Raw genomic sequence first — 21383 nt, forward strand, 5'->3', positions numbered from 1 at the left:
TTTGTTTGTCTTGAAGGGACTTGGATTTTATTGGAGACAGCCTGCATAATGGACAAATATTGAACTAGGACACTGGAAGCCTGGGACCAGCCTGGTTTTTACCTCTGGGCTTCATTTCCATATCTGGAATAAAATTAGAGGACTAAATCTTTCACTTAAATATCAAAACTGTCACAATAGATAGAGAATAAAAAAACCGCTAGTATCACAACCCAAACAGTGATCCAGGAAGGTTAAAAGTAAGAAAAAAGATAACAGCAGAAAAAATAGACTTCGAGAAAAATTATTAAGAGGGATAAAGAGGCTGTCTACAAAATTATAAAAGATTAATTTTGAGCGTGTATGTGCCTAATAAAGCCTTCAAGAAATAAGTAAAAATTGACAGAACTATAAGGAAAAATAGAAAAAATCCACAGTTACAATGTGAGATTGTTACATACCTGTAACAGCATTCTATCCCCACATAACTAACCACCACAAAACTCACTGAGTTAAAACAACTACTTTATTGGCTCACAAGTCTTTGGCTCAGCAATCTGGGTGAGGCTCAAAGAGAAGAATAGCTCATTTCTTCTGCTGATAGATTTGTGATTACACCAGAATAGATACTTTTATGTGGTTTACATTCCTACAAATAATACAAACATGATTAATCATTTTTTTTCATTCTTTATTGTTTAAAGTATTATATATGTCTCCTTTTTCACCCATTGACCTCTCCCCAGCCACCCCAACCTCCCAGCACATTCCCTTACCCCTCCTAGTGTCTGTGTCCATTGGTTATGCTTATATGCATGCATACAAGTCCTTTGATTGATCTCTTACCGCCCCCCCACCATGCCCTCTCTGTATCTATTTTTGTTCATCAGTTTATGTTGTTCATTATATTCCACAGATGAGTGAGATCATGTGATATTTATCTTTCTCTGACTGGCTCATATAGCTTAGCATAATGCTCTCTAGGTCCATCCATGCTGTTGAGAGTGATAGGAGTTCTTTTTTTTTTTTTAAGGGGAGAATGATGATTTTTATTTTTTTTATTGTAATATATTTTATTGATTTTTTACAGAGAGGAAGGGAGAGGGATAGAGAGTTAGAAACATCAATGAGAGAGAAACATCGATCAGCTGCCTTCTGCACACTCCCTACTAGGGATGTGCCCACAACCAAGGTACATGCCCGTGACTGGAATCAAACCTGGGACCCTTGAGTCCGCAGGGTGACTCTCTATCCACTGAGCCAAACTGGTTAGGGCGTTTTTTTGTGTGTGTTTTTTACAGCAGCATAGTATTCCATTGTGTAGATGTGCCACTTTTTAATCTACTCATCTGCTGATGGGCACTTAGGCTGTTTCCAAATATTAGCTATTGTAAATTGTGCTGCTATGAATGTAAGCGTTTCTGACTGGTGTTTCTGGTTTCTTGGGATATATTCCTAGAAGTGGGATTACTGGGTCAAATGGGAGTTCCATTTTTAATTTTTTGAGGAAACTCCATACTGTTTTCCACAGTGGCTTCAACAGTCTGCATTCCCACCAGCAGTGCAAGAGGGTTGCTTTTTCTCCATGTCCTCTCCAGCACTTGTCATTTCTCAATTTGTTGGTGATAGCCAGTCTGACAGGTGTGAGATGGTACCTCATTGTTGTTTTGATTGGCATCTCTCAGATGATTAGTGACTTTGAGTATGTTTTCATAAGTCTCTTGGCCTTCTGTATGTCCACTTTCGAAAAGTGTCTATTTAAGTTCTTTGCCCGTTTTTTTATTGGATTGTTTATCTTCTTTTTTGTTAAGATGTATGAGTTCCCTATAAATTTTGGAGATTAGGCCCTTATTGGATATAACATTGGCAAATATGTTCTCCCATACAGTGGAATTTCTTGTTATTTTGTGATGGTTTCTTTTGCTGTGCAGAAGCTTTTATTTTGATATAGTTCCATTTGTTTATTTTCTATTTAGTTTCCATTGCCCTAGGACAGTGATGGCGAACCTATGACACGCGTGTCAGAGGTGACACGCGAACTCATTTTTTTGGTTGATTTTTCTTTGTTAAATGGCATTTAAATATATAAAATAAATATCAAAAATATAAGTCTTTGTTTTACTATGGTTGCAAATATCAAAAAATTTCTATATGTGACACAGCACCAGAGTTATGTTAGGATTTTTCAAAATACTGACACGCCAAGCTCAAAAGGTTCACCGTCACTGCCCTAGGAGCTGTGTCTGTAAAGATATTGCTCCAACCAATGTCTGCTCTTTTGCTTCCTATGACTTCTTCTAAGATTTTTATGGTTTCTCATCTTACATTTAAGTCCTTTATCCATTTTGCGTTTATTTTTATGTATGGTGTAAGTTGGTGGCCTACTTTCATTTTTTTGCATGTATCCAATTTTCCCAACACCATTTATGGAAGAGACTGTCTTGACTCCATTGTATGCTCTTGCCTCCTTTGTCAAATATTAATAGAGCATAATGGTTTGGGTCGATTTCTGGGATCTCTCTTCTGTTCCATTGGTCTATATGTCTGTTCTTGTGCCAGTACCAGGCAGTTTTGAGAACAGTGGATTTGTAGTATAGCTTGATATCTGGTATTGTGATCCCTCCAACTTTGTTCTTCTTTCTCAAGATTGCTGCTACTATTTGGGGTCTTTTTTTATTCCACATGAATTTTTGCAGAGTTTGTTCTAGGTCTGTGAAATATGCCATTGGTATTTTAATGGAGATTGCATTAAATCTATAGATTGCTTTGGGTAGTATGGACATTTTAATGATGTTGCTTCTACCAATCCATGAACACGGTATATTCTTCCATCTGTTTATGTCTTCCTCTATCTCTTTTTTCAATGTCCTGTAGTTTTCCACGTACAGGTCTTTTACCTCCTTAGTTAAGTTTATTCCTAGGTATCTTAATTTTTTAGGTGCAATCTTAATGTATGTTTTGAGTATGGTTTGGTCTTGTTTTTTACATTTCTGTTACAGGAGTATCTTGAAAGTAACACAATATTTTTAAGTATACATAAGATTCTTTTGTGGGGGAAATTCCTTTCAATACAACAACTAGTCAACTTGCTTTCAATTTCTGTCTTAGGACAAAGATACAAGAGTATGTGAACATCCACTCTCAGATATAGTGATTGCAGGTGAAGCCGCTCATCCTTTACCACATACATTTCATCGCTTACTTCAAACAATCTCCGATCTTATGATGTCTCTCCCCAGTGGCAGTTCATTACAGCAAATGGCCCTAAGGTAATTTTATATCTAAATATTCTAGGTACATTGGAGAGGATATTTTATGGGCTATTCAAAGTTCAAAATGCTTGGAAGGCCCTTTAAATAGTAAGATATGAAGAATCCCTATATATGTGAATGGTGCCTCCCTCATTCCTATCATAACTAGAATTGTTCCTCTTCTTAGCTTACACCTGTTTGCTCCTCTATATAATATGGATCTTCTTCACTTTTCCCTCTTTCCTAACCAAAATTACTTTTCTGAGTGCTGCCTAAGAGTAGAATCTTAAATGTCACAAAATGAGAGAGGGAGAATGAAATCTGAAAAACATAAATCAAAACAGGATTTTGAATTGAAAATAATCTTAAGAAAAATGAAGTTATATATAACTAATCTTAAAACTTCCTTGAGGAGCATCACCTCGTTTTAAGTCCAAACCTGCTGAGTTTTTAACATTTACATTGTGAACCTTGTTATTAGATACACATATACTGAAGACTAACATATAAATAAATCCTCTATTGATTTTTATAAAAGATAGGTCATTGCAGTGATTTGGGCTACTCATACCCCTAATGGGTAAGACCAACAGAGGGGGGATTTTGTTTCCTCTTCACAAAATTTTTGAAGTGCAAATAGTATGCAATTGTAAGACTAATAAATTTGAGAATCTGTCATAGTTTGTCTACAAAACTGATTTATTACATTTTTTGCTTCTATAGCTTTTCACCTTCCTGTATACAACCCTCCTATATAATAAAAGGGTAATATGCAAATTGATCTTAACAGCAGAACAACCAGAAACAACAGTCGCTATGGTGTGCACTGACCACCGGGGGCAGACGCTCAACACAGGAGCTGCCCCCTGGTGGTCAGTGTGCTTCTGCAGGGGGAGTGCAGCTCAGCCAGAAGCTAGTTCATGGCTGGCCAGTGCAGCAGCAGTGGCAGGAGCCTCTTCCGCCTCTGCGGCAGCACTAAGGATGTCCGACTAATGGCTTAGGCCTGCTCCCCACAGGCTGTCAGAGGGATGTCTGGCTGCCTGCTTAGGCCTGGTCCCCCAGGGAGTAGGCTTAAGCCATCAGTTGGACATCCCCCTAGGGGACCCGGATTGCAAGAGGGCACAGGCCGGGCTGAGGGAACCCCCCTCTGCCCCCACCAAGTGCACAAATTTTCATGCACCGGGTCTCTAGTTTATCTATATTTAAAATGAGTGAACTTGCCTTAGAACTTATCTCATTTTTTCTTAGAAATTACTTTTACTTTATAAAAGCACCAATACTAATGATTTGTTTCCTGAAGTTTGTAAATTTCCATTTTTACCTCGATCATTACTATTTCTTTAGATGTTAGAATTTCTTAGAAATTCCTGAAAAAGAATTATTTAATATATTGCTTATGTCTTTTTAGATGCTGGAGTCTGAAATTCAAGCAATCTGATCACCAGTTCCTCCATCAGAGCAATGTATTTCATCACATTAACAACATTTTGTCAAAATCAGATGATGGAGATAGCGAAGAGAGTTTTAGCATCAGTATACAATCTGGCTTTGAAGCTATGAGTCAGGTCAGTCATTTAACAATTATCTTGTTTCTACACAACAGCATATTATTTCTTATCTCATGACTGTTTTATTATCATGGGAGATTTCCATTTGAGTATTATAATTACTTATCATTGTTCCCGGTAGGAATTATGCATAGTAATGTGCTTAAAGGACTTAACCAGCATTGTTGACATAAAAACTTCAAGCCGGCCTGCCATGATTGGCAGTTTGACAGATGGTTCCACAGAAACCTTTTGGGAATCAGGAGATGAGGATAAAAACAAAACTAAGAACATCACCATCAACTGTGTAAAAGGAATCAATGCTCGCTATGTTTCTGTTCACGTGGACAATTCCCGAGATCTTGGGGTAAGAAAGGAATTTAATTTGTGGCACATTGGTTCTTTTCAGACAGTTAGTAATCATGTACTCTCATTTCTGAGTTTAGCAAAAAAGATGGAACTTTACAACCACACAGCATTTTGTATTTACCAAAGAAACCCTAAGCCTAACGACAGATTAATGTGACTTGGGATACTGTGGAATACCATTTCAAGAAAGAGGTCTTATTACAAATATAGCATGGCTACATCTGAGCAAAATAAATGTCTCCTCTATATTTGTCTACCTCTATGCCCTTGTTTTAGCTAGTCCCTTGGCCTGAAGTCATCCCCTTAAACTCTCTCTCATATCCTCCACATCTCTAGACCCAGCAGAGAAAGCCTCTCCCAGCACCTCCTCTATAAAAATTACTCTTTCCCTTCTCTGAGTTATTTGTATATTACTCTGATGGCACTTAATACATTTTGACCAATCGGTATACTGTCACAGTTTTCTATTCCTAAGCCGCACCCCCAGCTGTCATGGAGGGAGTGAGGGGACTTTCTGTACTAACCCAAGTAATCATGATTTATACTTTACCTAGCCCTGCCTGTCCATATGTTTCAAATGGGTGAAGCACACTTTTAAAAATTACTAAACAAAGGGGAAAGAGTCCTATTTGAGTGTTAAGAACCACTGTCAAATCCCCATACTTCTAACCCCATTCCTAAGGAAGGTTGTTTCTGGGAATTATTTTCCCCAAAAAATAGATGTGGCTTGTTAGCAGATACAGTGTTAATAAATCTCCTTGGATCATTACCAAGCTGCTCCCATCCATTTGCATATTTCCTTTTCCAGGGAGAGCCAGAGTAGGGGGTTGGGTCTCAGAGAACCTGGATGGAATATGCCAACCACGGAAGTCCAATACGCAAGTCAGAGCACTCCTTGCCATTCTTAGCCACTCCGAAGCCTGTCCGTCAGTGCAGATTCAGTTCTTCACTGGAGCTGGCTAAGAAAAAGGGGCATAGCTAATATATCATGAACTTACCTTACTAGGAGGTCAAGTGTAATAAATAAATACATTTTCCTGATGAGAACTCACTGCTCATTACAAACTTATCTTTCATTCATGGTCCATTTTAAGCCAGGAAATATTCTCCCTCAGAACAGTGATTCTAATCAATTTGAAATGTCCACCTTTTAAAGGAGATCATCTTAACTTTTCATTTTTAAAAGTTTCAGTAGGTAAGCTGACATCTGCTTTTCTTTTAAGAAATTTCCTCTAAGTTACGCATCCTTGAGACTCACTTACTTCTGTGTCCCCCAGCCTGCCCACCAGAGTACCTTATAGACCAGCATTTGTTGATTTGAATTCCATCAGCCTATAGCACTTAAAGTGTACAGTCCCCCAAGGAAGTAATATTAATCTGTTTCTTGATGTACTTTACATAAAATTTATTTAACCTTAAGGTCTGTGGCTCCAATGCCAGCATGACTCTTTTCACTAAAGAGTATTGAACTTCTATTGTTTGACATTTATTTTTTGTATTAATGTTCCTTCTCTGGTTTAGCAAGGGTCTCCAGAGGATAGAACCCATCATTCTCATATATCCTTCTCCAAGTTCATAAAGGCACATTGTGACAGTCACAAGTATTAGTTAAGCCTTCCTTCTTTTTACTTAAAGAGAGAGTGGGACATGAATAACAAGCAGAATTATTGAAAGACTTCATGATAAAGAATTTAAATGTTTAGATTTTGAGTAAAAGGGAATGGCAAGCAACTCTCAGAGCTGATGGAGAAAGGTTGAAATGTGAGATTTAAGGTAGAATTGGTGAGAATAAGAAATTACTGGAGTTGAGAAATTATGGTTGGTTGGATAAATGGAGTGAGGTTAGTTGGGAAGGACCATTAAAGACAGACAAAAAAGTTGATGTAGCCTGTAAGAAATCATTGAAAATTCTGGAAAAGGAATATGGCATAATAACTATTTGAATTGTCTATTTCAGAATAAAGTTACTTCAATGACGTTCTTAACTGGCAAAGCAGTAGAAGATTTGTGCAGAATAAAGCAGGTAATTAAAATTGTGTCATTAAATGTTTTGCTACCTAGGGAGAAATTTCTTCTCAGTCTCCACTGTTGAGTTCTAATTTTGGCATTATAAAAAATCATCTATTTAAAAATGCTAAATTGACAAGTGGACCATATAAAGGAACAGTTACAACCGTCCATGTACTAAAATTGTACCCACTACTGCCCTAATTTATCATAGATTTGATTCACAATTGGCACCTGAATTCACCTACACGTCAGGTTAAAACATAGGTTGTTGTCCTCTAAAAATCTGTCACTTACAATATTGCAACAACATCCAGTTTGCAAGTCAGTTTACAAACCAACTCTAGAAACAGGTTAGATTTCATCTGGGAATGTATATGAGATTATAAACTCAGATGGGAGAAATTTTATCAGAGCTGTTCTTCTATAGCTACTTTGTCCCATGGACACTGACCATTTATTGTTGGTTTTTAATCATATTGAAAGAATGAATTGAGATTTAGATTAAACAAACAATAAATTTTGTTTAAATTGTTAAAGAATTTGGGGAATCCAAACGCTGTAACTCAGTGGTTGAGCATCGACCCATGAACCAGAAGGTCACGGTTTGATTCCCTGCCAGGGCACATGTCTGGGTTTGGAGCTCTATCTCCAGTAGAGGGCATGCAGGAGACAGCCAATGGATGATTCTCTCTCATCATTGATGTTTCTCCCTCTCCCTCTCTCTCTCTAAAAAATCAATAAAAACATATTTTTTAAAAAAGAATTTGGGGAAATAATCTTATTCATTGAGATAGTGTTTGTTTATACATAATGCTCTTTTTAGGAAATTGACATCAATTAAAATTATATCAAATTAGATGTCTATAATATAAGTACTGTAGACATCTTGGATTATTTCTTGAATATCAAATGCCCTAAGAAAAATTTTCATTTTTCAAGTGAATAGTGTCAAAAACCATTTCACAGTGCATTGAAATTTAATCTTTGAATAAAGGCTATATTCTCAATGAAATATCTATATATATAAAAGCCCAGTGACTGAATGGTGGAACGACCAGAACGACCGGTGGCTATGACGAGCACTGCAGCAGCCAACCATCCTGATCCAGATCCGGGCCCTGATCGGTCCCCCAGTCCCCCCCACACACCCCCGGCCGGCCTGGCCCCCAATCGGCCCCCAACACCCCAATTGGGGCCGGCCAGCCAACTGCCCACAGTCCCTCCCCCCTGCCGGCCCCACCTGATGGGCCCCCATTGGGGCAGGCCAGCTGGACCCCACCCATGCACAAATTCATGCACCAGACCTCTAGTTGTAAAACAATCACAAATATGAAGTTACTTATTATATAATTTTTTAAAATAGTAAAACATAGATAACTGCACATCAAAATGCTTATCTTTAAACGGATTTAATGTGAAAATGCACAAACAGAACCTCGTTGTGAGAGTTTCTACTTATGGTCAGTATAGATAAAGTACAGTCATATAAATTGTGTGTAATGGTTTCACTTCTGTAACTTGTGCATTTTAATTCTCAACTCCATCCCTTAGTGACAATCCTACTTGTGTTAACTTACTTTCTTCATCTGTATAATAGCTACTGTAGTATTACTTATCCTGACAAAGTTTAAATAAGATAATCAGTGTGAAATTACCTAGAAAACTTTACTCTGGATACAATTATGTGTATTTATGCTGTTATTGGTGCTAAGTCTAGGACAGTGATAAAAAGTGATACAGCTATATCAGGTTTCTGTGCCCTTTCTGCTCTGTCAGGTTGATCTGGATTCCAGGCACATTGGTTGGATAACAAGTGAACTTCCAGGAGGGGATAATCACATCATCAAAATTGAATTAAAGGGCCCAGAAAATACACTGAGAGTTCGACAAGTAAAGGTCTTGGGCTGGAAGGATGGCGAAAGCACAAAAATTGCTGGCCAGATCTCAGCCAGTGTGGCCCAGCAGAGGAACTGTGAAGCTGAGACTCTGCGAGTGTTCAGACTCATCACATCACAGGTGAGTGTCCTCACTACGAAACCAGCACAGGATATATTATTTCAACAATAATATCAAGAGGGTTGACAAAATATTTTGTAGAACTTACTAGAGATTGCTGGCTACAAATGTGGCCCATTTTTCGTCTCATAGCCCTAAACTCCTCTTATATTTCACTTTACCTTCATAATTCTGAAAAGCAGTGGTATAGTGCAGGAACAACATGGTAATATTAATAAAGCCTGCACACAATCAGCTGATGAGTCTTCTACCTTTCACCGTGGTAATTCCTGCCATTAATTTCTTCTCATACCCTTGTCTTCTTCATCAGGTATTTGGAAAACTCATCTCTGGAGATGCTGAACCCACCCCTGAACAAGAGGAAAAAGCACTGTTGTCATCACCTGAAGGAGAGGAAAAAGTATACAATGTATTTATTTGTATTCTAAAAATATTTTTATTTCCCTTTTTCATTTTCTTTTGTTCAGTGAAGTAATCCATGTATTGCTGTGTATTTAAATAGATATGTAATAATTAGTTTATGTGCAGTTCATATTTTTTACTTTAATTAGAAGATAAAGGAACTATCAAAAGAAATTCATTATTCAAGTGTGATCTAGCTAGTATTTTAAGTAGCAACAAAATTTACTCTATACTTTGGGCTGTTGTATTCAAGTGTTAGCATTTGTAAAATTAACTTAGTCATTTACTGTGCAGTATACCATCAGTCATCTTCTTCCTCCATTTTCTCTGTCTTCACAGTATAGCCTAAAGATCGTCTTCTCCATGAACTTTCTTCATGCTTTCCCCCATAGTTTCCCTCTGCTAAACTTCTTAGTAACCTCTGTATGTCTCTTGGTTTCTCACTTGTTATGCTTATTTGTATACATGTTTTATCTCTTCTTCTACTGAATCATAGGCTCTTAAAAACTAAGTACATGTCTTGTTTGTCTTTGTATCCACCATGGCATAAACACCCATGTGTGAGTAAATTTTTATTGGAATAACCTTTTCTTAGCACTATTTTTGAAATTTCTTCTAAAATGCAGTTGTGTTACTTAATTTGGTCAAAAGCACTGTACCTAAGAGGAAACCCTCACTCGTTTCCAAAAAGGGAAGTCAACTCTGATTAATCTCATTATTTTTGTGCCTTTAGATGTTACAAATAACCATCTTGGCAGCCCTTTGAAAGATAATTTAAAGGATTTACCTAGTTTAACACTGCCTTCTGAATCACCCACATTTTTCTATTAGGGGTCTGTAAAATAATAAGATTTCATAAACAGGTCATTTCTTTCAGCACCTTTTGCAGATATCATTTTAAAGACTCCAAGACTCTGTAACTACTCATTAAACCAACTGAATTTTAACAAGTGACAATTCTATCCTTTAAAACCTTGAGAACTGGCCTCAAAAACACTTGCATTCTGTCCTAAAGATTAAACCCCTTGCCCCCAATAAATCAACAAGGATACTATATATAGTATATAATTAACTTATTAAATATGTGAAAGAATTGCACTTGTGATAGGATTTCAGAGTACATTGAGATAGACCATTGTGCCCTGGAGTGATCAGAGAAGGCTTTTTGGGGGAATATTGGACATGAGTTAGACTTGAAAGAGAATGGATGAAAGTTAGATTAATCGGGAAGATGGGCCCAAGAGTTCATTGGAGAGGCTGGCCTAATAGGAGAGTACATATTGAGCTGTTACGATTGAATAGGAAAGATTATACCAGCAGTTGGATGCTTATGAAATACCATAATTTTTAAGAGAATCATTTTACATCAGTTTTTTTAAGTAAGGTTTAGACAGAAAAATTTTATCCTTTTCAACTGTATCATTTGATGAATTTTGACCAGTATGTATACAGCAGTGAAATCATCACTGTGATCAAGTTTTAAAGCACATCACCCCCAAAATTTCCCTCATGCTTCTTTGTAGTCAGTCCCCTCATCGCATGCTTAGACCCTGTCAACCACTTTAGTGTAGCATCTGTTTGGATCTTTCACTCATGTTTTTATATTGGGTTATTTGTGTTATTATTGGGTTACAAAATCTCTTTATATATTCAGTATATTCAGGCTATGTGTCCTGTGCGTTCAAATATTTTCTCCTACTCTGAAGCTTATGTTTCAGAGAGCAGAAGTTCTATTTAATGAAGTCCACTGTATTTTTTTCTAAATGACTCATGATTTTTGTGTCTTACCTAAAATGTAAAATCACAAATATTTTTACCATATTTTCTTCTAGAAACAGTTTTAGTTATTTTATTTAGAACTATGTACATTTTAAGTTAATTTATCTGGATTCTCTATTTTATATCTTCTATATATATATAAAAGCTTAATATGTAAAATGTCCCCTCGGGAGTTCAACTGGGAGACCAGGAGTTTGATCACTCGCTATGATGTGCACTGACCACCAGAGGGTGGCACAGAATGAAGGAAAGCCCCAGCTGGTGGCCGGGGAAGGGAGGCCCTGGCCGGCAGCCAGAAGGCCCTGATCAGCCCTGGTTGCTGGCCAGGCCTAGGGACACTACCCATACACGAATTTTGTGCACCGGGTCTCTAATATATATATGTAATGTTACACTGCCATCTGACTGTCTTGATTACTGCAGCTATATAGAAAATCATGGAATCAAATCCCAACCTGGTTCTCTTTCAGTGCTGTTTTCTAGGTCCTTTGCATATTCATATAAAGCTTAAAATTAGTTTCTCAGCTCCCCTCCTGCCCCCCAAAATATATTCTTGTATATTGATTGAAATTGCACCAGATTGATAAGTCAATTTGGAGAGAATCAGTATCTTAGTAATACTGAGTACTTTTAGCCACAAGCATGATATAGTCTCTCCATTTATTTGGATCTTATTCCATTTCTGTCAGCAATGTGCTGTAGTTCAGTGTATAGATCTTATTAAATTGTTCCCTAAACATTTTATGGTTTTTATACTATTGTAAATGGTCTTTTCTTTTTGCTTTCCAGTTGTTCATTTCTAGCATTTAGTTGACTTTTGTGTGTATTGAATTACATCCTGTGATCTTAAGTCCACTTATTCTTGAAGCTTTTTTGTGGAACCTTTGAGATTTTCTTCATAGATAATCATGTACTCTGTAAGAGTTGGCTTTACTTCTTCCTTTCCAATCTATATGCTTTAAATTTTTCTTGTGTCTTTGGAATGTTGAAGAGCTTCAGTACCATGTTGAATAGAAGTGTTAGGATCAAACATCTTTTCCTTCTCTGGATCTTAAAAGGAAAGCACTCAGTCTTTCACCATTACGTGTGATGTTAGCTATCGATTTTTTTATAAATGCTCTTAATCAGATTGAGGATATTTCCTTCTGTTCCTGGCTTGTTAAGAAATTTTGTCATAATGGATATTTTCACATATTTCTCTTTTTGTATTTTCTTTTATTCAGTAAAATAATCCGTATATTATTATGTCTGTTAATAGATATGTAATATAAGTTTATATGCATTTCATTTTTCTTTAGTAAACGAGAAGGTAAACTAGGGGAATGGTTGTTAAATGGTACAGTGTTTCTTTTGGGATGATGAAAGTGTTCAAAAACTGACTGTGGTGAGGTTTGCACATATCTGCGAATATGCTATAAACCATTGATTGCACATTTCAAATGACATGGTATAGTATGGTATGTGAACTATATCTCAGTAATGCTAACTTTAAAAACCACAAATTATGAAGAATGTTAAAAAATAAGAAAACTCACTTGTTTCTGTATGATTTAGCTAGTATTTTAAGTAGCAAAAACATTATTCTACAAATTTACTTTCTTTAATTGATACAGGGCTATTGCAGTTATCTATTATTCTTGAGGGGGGCTATGGTAGTTCTTTATGTAATTTGTCCATTTCATCTAATAGACTGAGTTTATTGGCATAAGTTGTCCATTATATACTCTGGTTATCTTTAATATCAGTAGAATCTTTGGTGGTATATCTTCTTTTCTTATTCTTTTCATCTGCTTACTTTGGGTTTGATTTTTTTCTAGTTTTATAATAACCAAACATAGAGCATAGACTAGGCAGTAATGGCGAACCTTTTGAGCTTCGCATGTCAGCATTTTGAAAAACCCTAACTTAACTCTGGTGCCGTGTCACATATAGAAATTTTTTGATATTTGCAACCATAGTAAAACAAAGACTTATATTTTTGGTATTTTATATATTTAAATGCCATTTAACAAAGAAAAATCAACCCAAAAAAATGAGTTCGCTTGTCACCTCTGACCCATGTGTCATAGGTTCGCCATCACTGGCTAGAGACCTTTCCTTTCTCAAGTAATGCTGTGATTTTTCTTCTAACCACTGCTTTAGTTGAGTGTCACAATTTCAATGTGGTGTGTGTTTGTGTGGCTTTTTTTTTTTTTCATTTTATTCAGTTCAAAATATTTTCTGACTCCCATTTTGATTTCTTCTTTGACCCCTGGATAAATATTTAGAAGTGTTTTGTTTAATTTCTAGATATTTGGGGATGTCACTCATAGCTTTCTATATTAATTTCTAGTTTAATTCCATTGTAATAAAAATATATACTTTGTATAATTTCGGCTTTTTTTAAATTGTTAAGCCTTCGCTGATTTGGCTTAGTGGATAGAGCATCCACCTGCAGACTGAAGGGTCGCATGATTCTGGTCAAGGGCACATGCCCAGGTTGCAGGCTCGATCCCTAGTAGGGGGCGTGCAGGAGGCAGCCGATCAATGATTCTCTCTCATCATTGATGTTTCTATCTCTCCATCTCCCTTCCCCTCTGAAATCAATAAAAATATTTAATAAATAAATAAATAAAAGAAAATTGTTAAAATTTTATTTCTGGCTCATAATATGATATATTTTAGTGAATGTCCATGTGAACTTGAAAAAAATATGAACTCTGTTTTTGTTCTTTGATGGGGTTCTGTAAATATCAGTAAATTCAAGATGTGGTAGTTTTGTTCATGCCTTCAAGAGCCTTTAAGCAAAAGAGTGCCTTGCCTCAGTTTTCTTACCTGTGAAACAGGCAGGACATCAGATTTTACCTTATGGGGTTGTTGTAAAGATGAAATAAGAATATATTTATATATCCGATTTACATTCCCAACAACACGGGGCATAAAGGTTCCTTTTACTCCACATCCTTGCTAACACTTGTTATTCTTGTCTTTTTCATAATACCCTTTCTAACAGGTGTGAGATGGCATCTCATTTGTGGTTTTGATTTGTATTTCTCTGATGATTAGTGATGTAGAGCACTTCTTCATGGACCTGTTGGTCATCATCTGTATGTCTTCTTTGGAAAAATGTCTGTTCAGATCTTCTACCTATTTTTTAATCAGTTGTTTGGTTTTTTTGCTATTGAGTTATATTTTAAAGATTAGTCCGTTAACAATACATGATTTGCAATTTTTTTTCCATTCATTAGGTTGCTTTTCATTTTATTGATGGTTTCCTTTGCTATGCAGAAGCTTTTTAGTGTGATGTAGTCCCACATGTTTTATTTTGATACCTTAAAATGTCAAATGTACAAGTTTTATTCATGGAGCTTGCTTTTCTTTTTCCTTTTTCTATGTAAATAAAGGCAACGTCAGATGCTGACCTGAAAGAACATATGGTTGGAATCATATTCAGTAGGAGTAAACTGACGAACTTACAAAAACAGGTTGGTTCAGATCCATTTCATTGTCTTCATCAGTTTTTTATCATTTTCCAAAATCTTTGGAGGCTTTCTTATGCTAACTCTTTTATAGATCCTTCAGAATATATCTGCCTTTTCCTAGAGAAAAAAGAGTATATTGGCATACCTGCATCACTTTAAAGATTTCTTTTGTGTGTTAACTTTCCTACTTTGCTGCTCTTTGTTATGTATTTTCAGGTAGATTATTTCATTTTGGTGACAAATGCCCAATTATATCAGATTTCATTTGCATGTCTTGTGTTCCTTTAACCACCTTTTTTTGTTTGTTGATTGATTTCTTTTTAATTTGCTGAGCAATTATATTAACTAAACCAGTGTTAATATTTTTACACTGGTTGTAAGAGGATTGAGAAGTACCACAACATTGTTCAAATGTGCCCAAATAACATAAAAATTAGCCCTTCAGCTCTAGCTGGTTTGGCTCAATGGATAGAGCGTTGGCCTGCGGACTGAAGGGTCCCAGGTTCAGTTCCGGTCAAGGGCACATGCCTGGGTTGCGGGCTTGATCCCCAGTAGGGGGCATGCAGGAGACAGCTGATCAATGATTCTCTCTCATCATTGATGTTTCTATCTCTCTCTCCCTCTCCTTTCCCCCCTGAAATCAATAAAAATATACTTTAAAAAAAATTAGCCCTTCAAAAGTCAAGTAAAATATTGGTTTTTAAATTAGCCCATTATTGCCTGGCCAGTGTAGCTTAGCAGTTGAGTGTTGACCTATGAACCAGGGAGTCACAGTTTCATTCCTGGTGAGGGCACATGCCAGGGTTCTGGGCTCGATCACTTGTGGGAGGCATGCAGAAGGCAGCAGACCCATGATTCTCTCTCATCATTGATATTTCTCTCTCTCCCTCCCTCTCCTTTACTCTCTGAAATCAATAAAAATATATTTTTTTAAAAAAAATTAGTCCATTATTGTAACTTTAAATACCATTAAATAAATGACAGCTTTATTTGTGCTTTATCTTTTTAACAGCTTTTTGTTGAATCTTAGTTGTAAAATGTACTGTTATTTTATATATCACTTAAAAAGAAAATTTGCTGTGTATTAAGTTGTGAATGCCATTAATTATAAAATACATTATGAATTTAAGTGTTATAATTGAGATGATAGAAGTGATAAAATATGGTCATTTATGTTTGTTTGATGTCTTAAACCAGCAATTTTCAACCTTTTCATCTCGTGGCATACATAAATTAATTGCTAAAATTCTGTGGCACACCAAAATATGTATTATTTGTGGATCTAACAAAAAAATAGGTGTAATTTTGATTTATTCACACCAAACAGCTCTTGTTGTGTTGGCTGTTATGTTTTTATTTGGCAATCTAAGGGAAAAGAGGTCAGTGCCCCTGACTAAATAGTCAGGTATTGCATGTTTTAAAAATTCTTGCAGCACACCAGTTGAAAATCTCTATCTTAAACTATAGGCAGGGGCATTAGTAGCTTGTATATAAGTAGATTAAGTAAATTCTACATATCAGTTGATTTAGATATTCAGATTTTTAATCATGGTTCCCCTAGTTTTTGAAAAAATTGTTTTTTAAGACGAGTTGAGAGAATGGTATGATGTAGAATTAACTGGGAGGAAGAGTATTGAGTATCAACTATATTATCTTTTTATAAGAAAACTAAGAGTAGTAAATCAAACTTACAAATATGTTTTTATGTTTTCCTTATGTTGCTATGTCACCTTTTAAATAGGTATGTGCTCACATAGTCCAGGCTATTCGCATGGAAGCCACCAGAGTTCGTGAAGAATGGGAACATGCCATATCAAGCAAAGAAAATGCCAATTCTCAGCCCAGTGATGAAGATGCCTCCTCTGATGCTTACTGCTTTGAGCTGCTCTCTATGGTTTTAGCATTGAGTGGCTCTAATGTGGGCCGGCAGTATCTGGCTCAGCAGCTGACTCTGCTCCAGGATCTCTTCTCACTGCTCCACACAGCATCCCCTCGAGTCCAAAGACAGGTGACTGATCGTACCACTACCCTTTTGTATTAGTATTTTCTTACTTGAAACATTGTTAAAAATTAGTAAAGTATAGAACTTTATCAATTTTGTTTTATTTTGTTATGTTTTAAGTTTTTGGAATGTATTTTAACTCCATGCTTTTTATTTTTGACTCATTGTGATGAGAATACGGAAGAGGAATATACAGTTTATTTTACTGATGTGCTGTTGTGATAAGAGTGTTCTGGCTATGAGTTTCTTATTACCCTGAGATCTATAATTGAATTTTCCCTTAATCCTAACCAAATAAAAGACATCTTTTTTCTTGCTACCCTGAAGTGGTAATTACCATCTGGGACATTTTTTTTAAATAGTGTTTAAATTGTATTTCTTTGCTTCTCAAATATTTGAAGTCATAGAATGGCAGTTATGTTCATTTAAAAAGTTGAAAACTTTAAAACACTAATCTTTAAATGGAATTCTTTCCTTTTATTTTTCTTACCAGGTGACCTCCTTATTAAGACGAGTTTTGCCTGAAGTGACGCCTAATCGTCTGGCCAGCATCATAGGAGTGAAATCTCTCCCCCCAGCAGATATCAGTGATATCATTCACTCAACAGAGAAAGGAGATTGGAATAAGCTAGGTATTTTGGACATGTTTCTAGGATGCATTGCCAAAGCCCTCACAGTACAGCTCAAAGCCAAAGGAACCACCATCACAGGAACAGCTGGAACCACCGTGGGCAAAGGAGTTACAACAGTTACCCTTCCAATGATTTTCAATTCCAGGTTGGTCATTATGGCTGTTTTATACTAAAATAAAACAGAATGAGCCACTGTTTGGAGAATTCAGACATGAATTCTACCTTGTCAAATTCTACCTTATTTTCTTATTCACCAAATAAACGCCATATATACTGACCCATGTATAATAAAGAATGCTGTATATAAAAATAAAAATCATTTTGGGATTAGTGGGGGAAAGAATCTGCTAAATATATTTTTCCCATGTAGAAAAATAATTATAGGCCCTTACCTCACACCATATACAAAAATAAACAAGATTAATTAAAGCTTTATATATTTCTTTTAAAATTCTACAAGGACAAATCATAGAAGAATATTTTTGTAATCTCCAATTTGGGAAAACTTTAAACGAAACACAGAACCCAAAAGTCAGAGAGGAAAAGATTCACAGATTTCACTACATAAAAATGGAAATTAATTGATAGACAGTACTTTTAAAATACAAGCAACTGACTTGGAAAAAATATTTAACATTTATATAGTGGACAATGAATTATTAGGCATAATATTAGAAGAATGAGTACAAATCATTGAGAAAAAGACAACTGGTAAATGACAAGAAAAGTAAATTCAGAGAAGAAAAATTACAAATGCCAGGGAACAAATGAAAAGACACTTCACTGGTAATCAGAGAAATATAGATAAAATAGAGAATATCTTTGCATTGGCAGCATTATTAAGAAATAGGCATTTTTTATTATATGTAATGTAGATTGCTACAGTTTTTTTGGATATCAGTTTGATAGCATATCACTATATTTATAATATGCATTTCTTTTGACCTACCAATTCTACTTCTACAGTTGTTTCCATCAGAGGTGTCCATACATGTGCACAGATATGCAAGAGTTTTTATTCCAGAAATGTGTGTTACAGCAGAAAATTGGGAACATGCTAGTAAAAGAGACAATCCATGATATTAACAAAAAACATCAGAATGTAAATCAGCATATTGCTTCCTTTATCTCCATAGACTTGCTAAGGAAAAAAATGCCAGCTGAACTCAACAGTAGTTTACTCAGTGATATAGTTGACATATTCTGGTGCAAACTCTTTATTATCTCTGTGGACAAAGAGTTTGTGGACTATGGATATACATTGAATAGCACTGTTCTAGAAGATGCATAAACAAATAATATACAAACAAATATTTCAAAGGGAGCACATATCAGAATAGCTAGTCTCTTGATGTTGAAGACACAGATAATGGGTAATGTGTTGATTAATATTCATTAAAAAGGCTTTACTTGACTATCATTTAAAGAATTAAAATGCTATATATTGAAATAACAGCTTTCATCTAATTCATCTGTAATTATCACTGACTGGTTTGCAAATGCTGACTTTTCTTTGTAGTTATATTCGACGAGGTGAAAGTCATTGGTGGATGAAGGGCTCGACTCCTACTCAAATCTCAGAGATTATCATTAAACTTATTAAGGATATGGCAGCAGTAAGTTCCCATCCTCCTGATCGTTGTCAATGAAATGCAGTAGAAATCTTATTAACAAAACAAGCAGCTTATTCTACTGACTTAATAGGAGAAGTACATTAGTGTTATTTTGGTTTACTTAGAGGCTCTGTTTAATAGGTTAACCTTTTTACCATTTATCTTTTAGTTATAAATTTGTCCGTTGTGTAAACTACGTTCATTTCAAGCTTCCCAGTTCATTTACTTGAGAATTGTAACATAAGTCTTCCAAGACTTTAAAACAATATGTATATATTCTTTGAACCCTAAAAATTAGCCTGATTCTGAAACAAAAAGGAAAAAATGGGTTCCCAAAGTGGACATTTCTCCTCTTCAGTTTTCATGGTTTATAAAAAATTGTACTCTTTTTTTTAATATGTTTTTTATTGATTTTAGAGAGGAAGGTAAAGGGAGAGAAAGAGAGATAGAAACATCGAGGAGAGAGAAACATCCATCAGCTGCTTCCTGCATGCCCCCTTCTGGGGGCAGAGCCTACAACCCGGGCATGTGCCCTGACCAGGAATAGAACCAGCAACCTCTTTCTTGGTGCATAGGACAACACTCAATTCACTGAGCCACACCAGCCAGACTACTCTTTTTATTAATGTCTGACACCACTATCTTTAGATGTTGGCTTTGTGGGAAGATCTGGGAGTGTGGAGGAAAGGGAACTACTGGGTGCTCCATAACGTTAGTTTACTTACATTCCATTATATCCAGGAGTCTATCCAGAGGAGGGCAAGATACTCAAATTACAGATTCCTAAGAGGTAGAATAGATGGCAGGCCATTTTGAAGGAGGAGAAATTTGAACTGCTCCTTAAAAGACTTCTAGAATGTGGATATGAGATAAGAAAAGTTATTCTGGGGAAATATAAAATCCTATCACTTTTCCAACAGCATGGACATTTCCTCAATCAGAGAAATGGAGAATTGTTTCAGTTCTCAAATAGGCTTTCTCAATAGGTTCACTAGATGGAAATATTTAGGAAAACTGTTTAGGAACATCTAAATTCTATAGAAATTAAAAAGTGAAGGTGATTGGTAAAAATCAAGTTAGCAAATTAAGGTAGTTGTAATTTGAACCCATTTATGCTCTTGGGTTCCAGTAATTCTCATCTAAAGCAATTAGCTGTATAAATTTCATGTTAAGCAACAATGTTTCATAATCAAAATTTCTCAAGCATAGAAACCTTAGTACTTCTGTTATATATTTATCAAAATGTAAAAGGAAATGCCCTTGAACTCTATAGAGTATTGAGAACCTAATTTATATACTTTGATTTTGTATTATCAAAATAGTGATTAGAAGTTGAATTTTTTAGAGGGTGGTGAAAACTTTTTTTTTTAAACTATGCCCCTTGATTAAAATTCCATTAATAAATCTTTCCTTATGGGTGAGAGATGTTATTTCAGAGAGTAGAATTTGCTACTATGACTATACATTTCTGGTTGCTTGTTAAATTATTGTGCCCTGCTCAATAGGGTCATCTCTCCGAAGCATGGTCCCGAGTGACAAAAAATGCCATTGCAGAAACCATCATTGCCTTGACCAAGATGGAGGAAGAATTTAGATCTCCAGTGAGATGTATTGCAACAACTAGGGTAGGTTTTTTTCATTTGGTCTATATCCTTGCATGTTCTTTTTTTCAGTAATAGGTTTGAATTAATAGGTCAGCTATTATTTTTACCAAATATTTATTTAAAAAGCATGAAGGTTTTTTGAATTATGAAATAAGTGTAGTGGTTATTAATATTCCCTGTTACATGTTCTTTATCACTTGTTTTTGTTATCAATTACGGAAACTCAGGATGTACTGGTTAGAAGGGCTAACTTTCCATATATGTCACTATGTTATCTTTTTAATGGTGTATTTACCATAGCTTACACAGTAAGTTTAGTGTCGGCATTATGCTGTGATACACTGAGGTCCTTTGAAGACAAGGTCCTCCCTATTACTTTTGGTATGGCCCAGTTGTCCAAAATTAGAGCCCTATAGCATACTCATTGAGTATACAGGCCTTGCTTTTTTAAAAAGCAAAAAAAAATTTGCCTGCAGTGGGGTAGGGCAGAATCTTTTAGAGCAATCATGTCAAACTCAAAGGCTAACACAGGCCAAATGAACAAGGTTTAAGTTTATGTGTGCTGCAAAAAAAAAAACAAAAGCTTAAATTTTCATAGAAACATAGGTTTATTTTGATAGAGATGTGCTGAATACAAAAGGCTGAAATAAATGAGTAATCGTTAAAATAATAGAACATTTTAATAAAAATTCATATTTTTTTCTTGAACATTAACTTA

General features: G+C 35.6%; 1 protein-coding gene across 5 annotated transcripts in view; it reads left to right on the forward strand.

Annotated features, from left to right (window-relative positions):
- MYCBP2 (MYC binding protein 2) overlaps positions 1-21383 on the forward strand; it is a 310493-nt gene that overhangs the window by 266863 nt on the left and 22247 nt on the right. For 4 of the 5 annotated variants that reach the window (XM_081083308.1, XM_081083309.1, XM_081083310.1 and 1 more), the window contains 11 exons: positions 3088-3248; positions 4639-4795; positions 4920-5144; positions 7104-7169; positions 8933-9172; positions 9483-9581; positions 14737-14817; positions 16556-16822; positions 17310-17593; positions 18968-19064; positions 20567-20686. In XM_081083308.1, the coding sequence (XP_080939434.1) occupies positions 3088-3248; positions 4639-4795; positions 4920-5144; positions 7104-7169; positions 8933-9172; positions 9483-9581; positions 14737-14817; positions 16556-16822; positions 17310-17593; positions 18968-19064; positions 20567-20686 (1797 nt within the window). The remainder of the gene's footprint in view (positions 1-3087; positions 3249-4638; positions 4796-4919; positions 5145-7103; positions 7170-8932; positions 9173-9482; positions 9582-14736; positions 14818-16555; positions 16823-17309; positions 17594-18967; positions 19065-20566; positions 20687-21383) is intronic. The other variant, XM_081083312.1, reaches the window with a different exon arrangement.

This window comes from Myotis nattereri (assembly GCF_964212035.1).
Source record: "Myotis nattereri genome assembly, chromosome: 2".
NCBI classification, from domain to species: domain Eukaryota; kingdom Metazoa; phylum Chordata; class Mammalia; order Chiroptera; family Vespertilionidae; genus Myotis; species Myotis nattereri.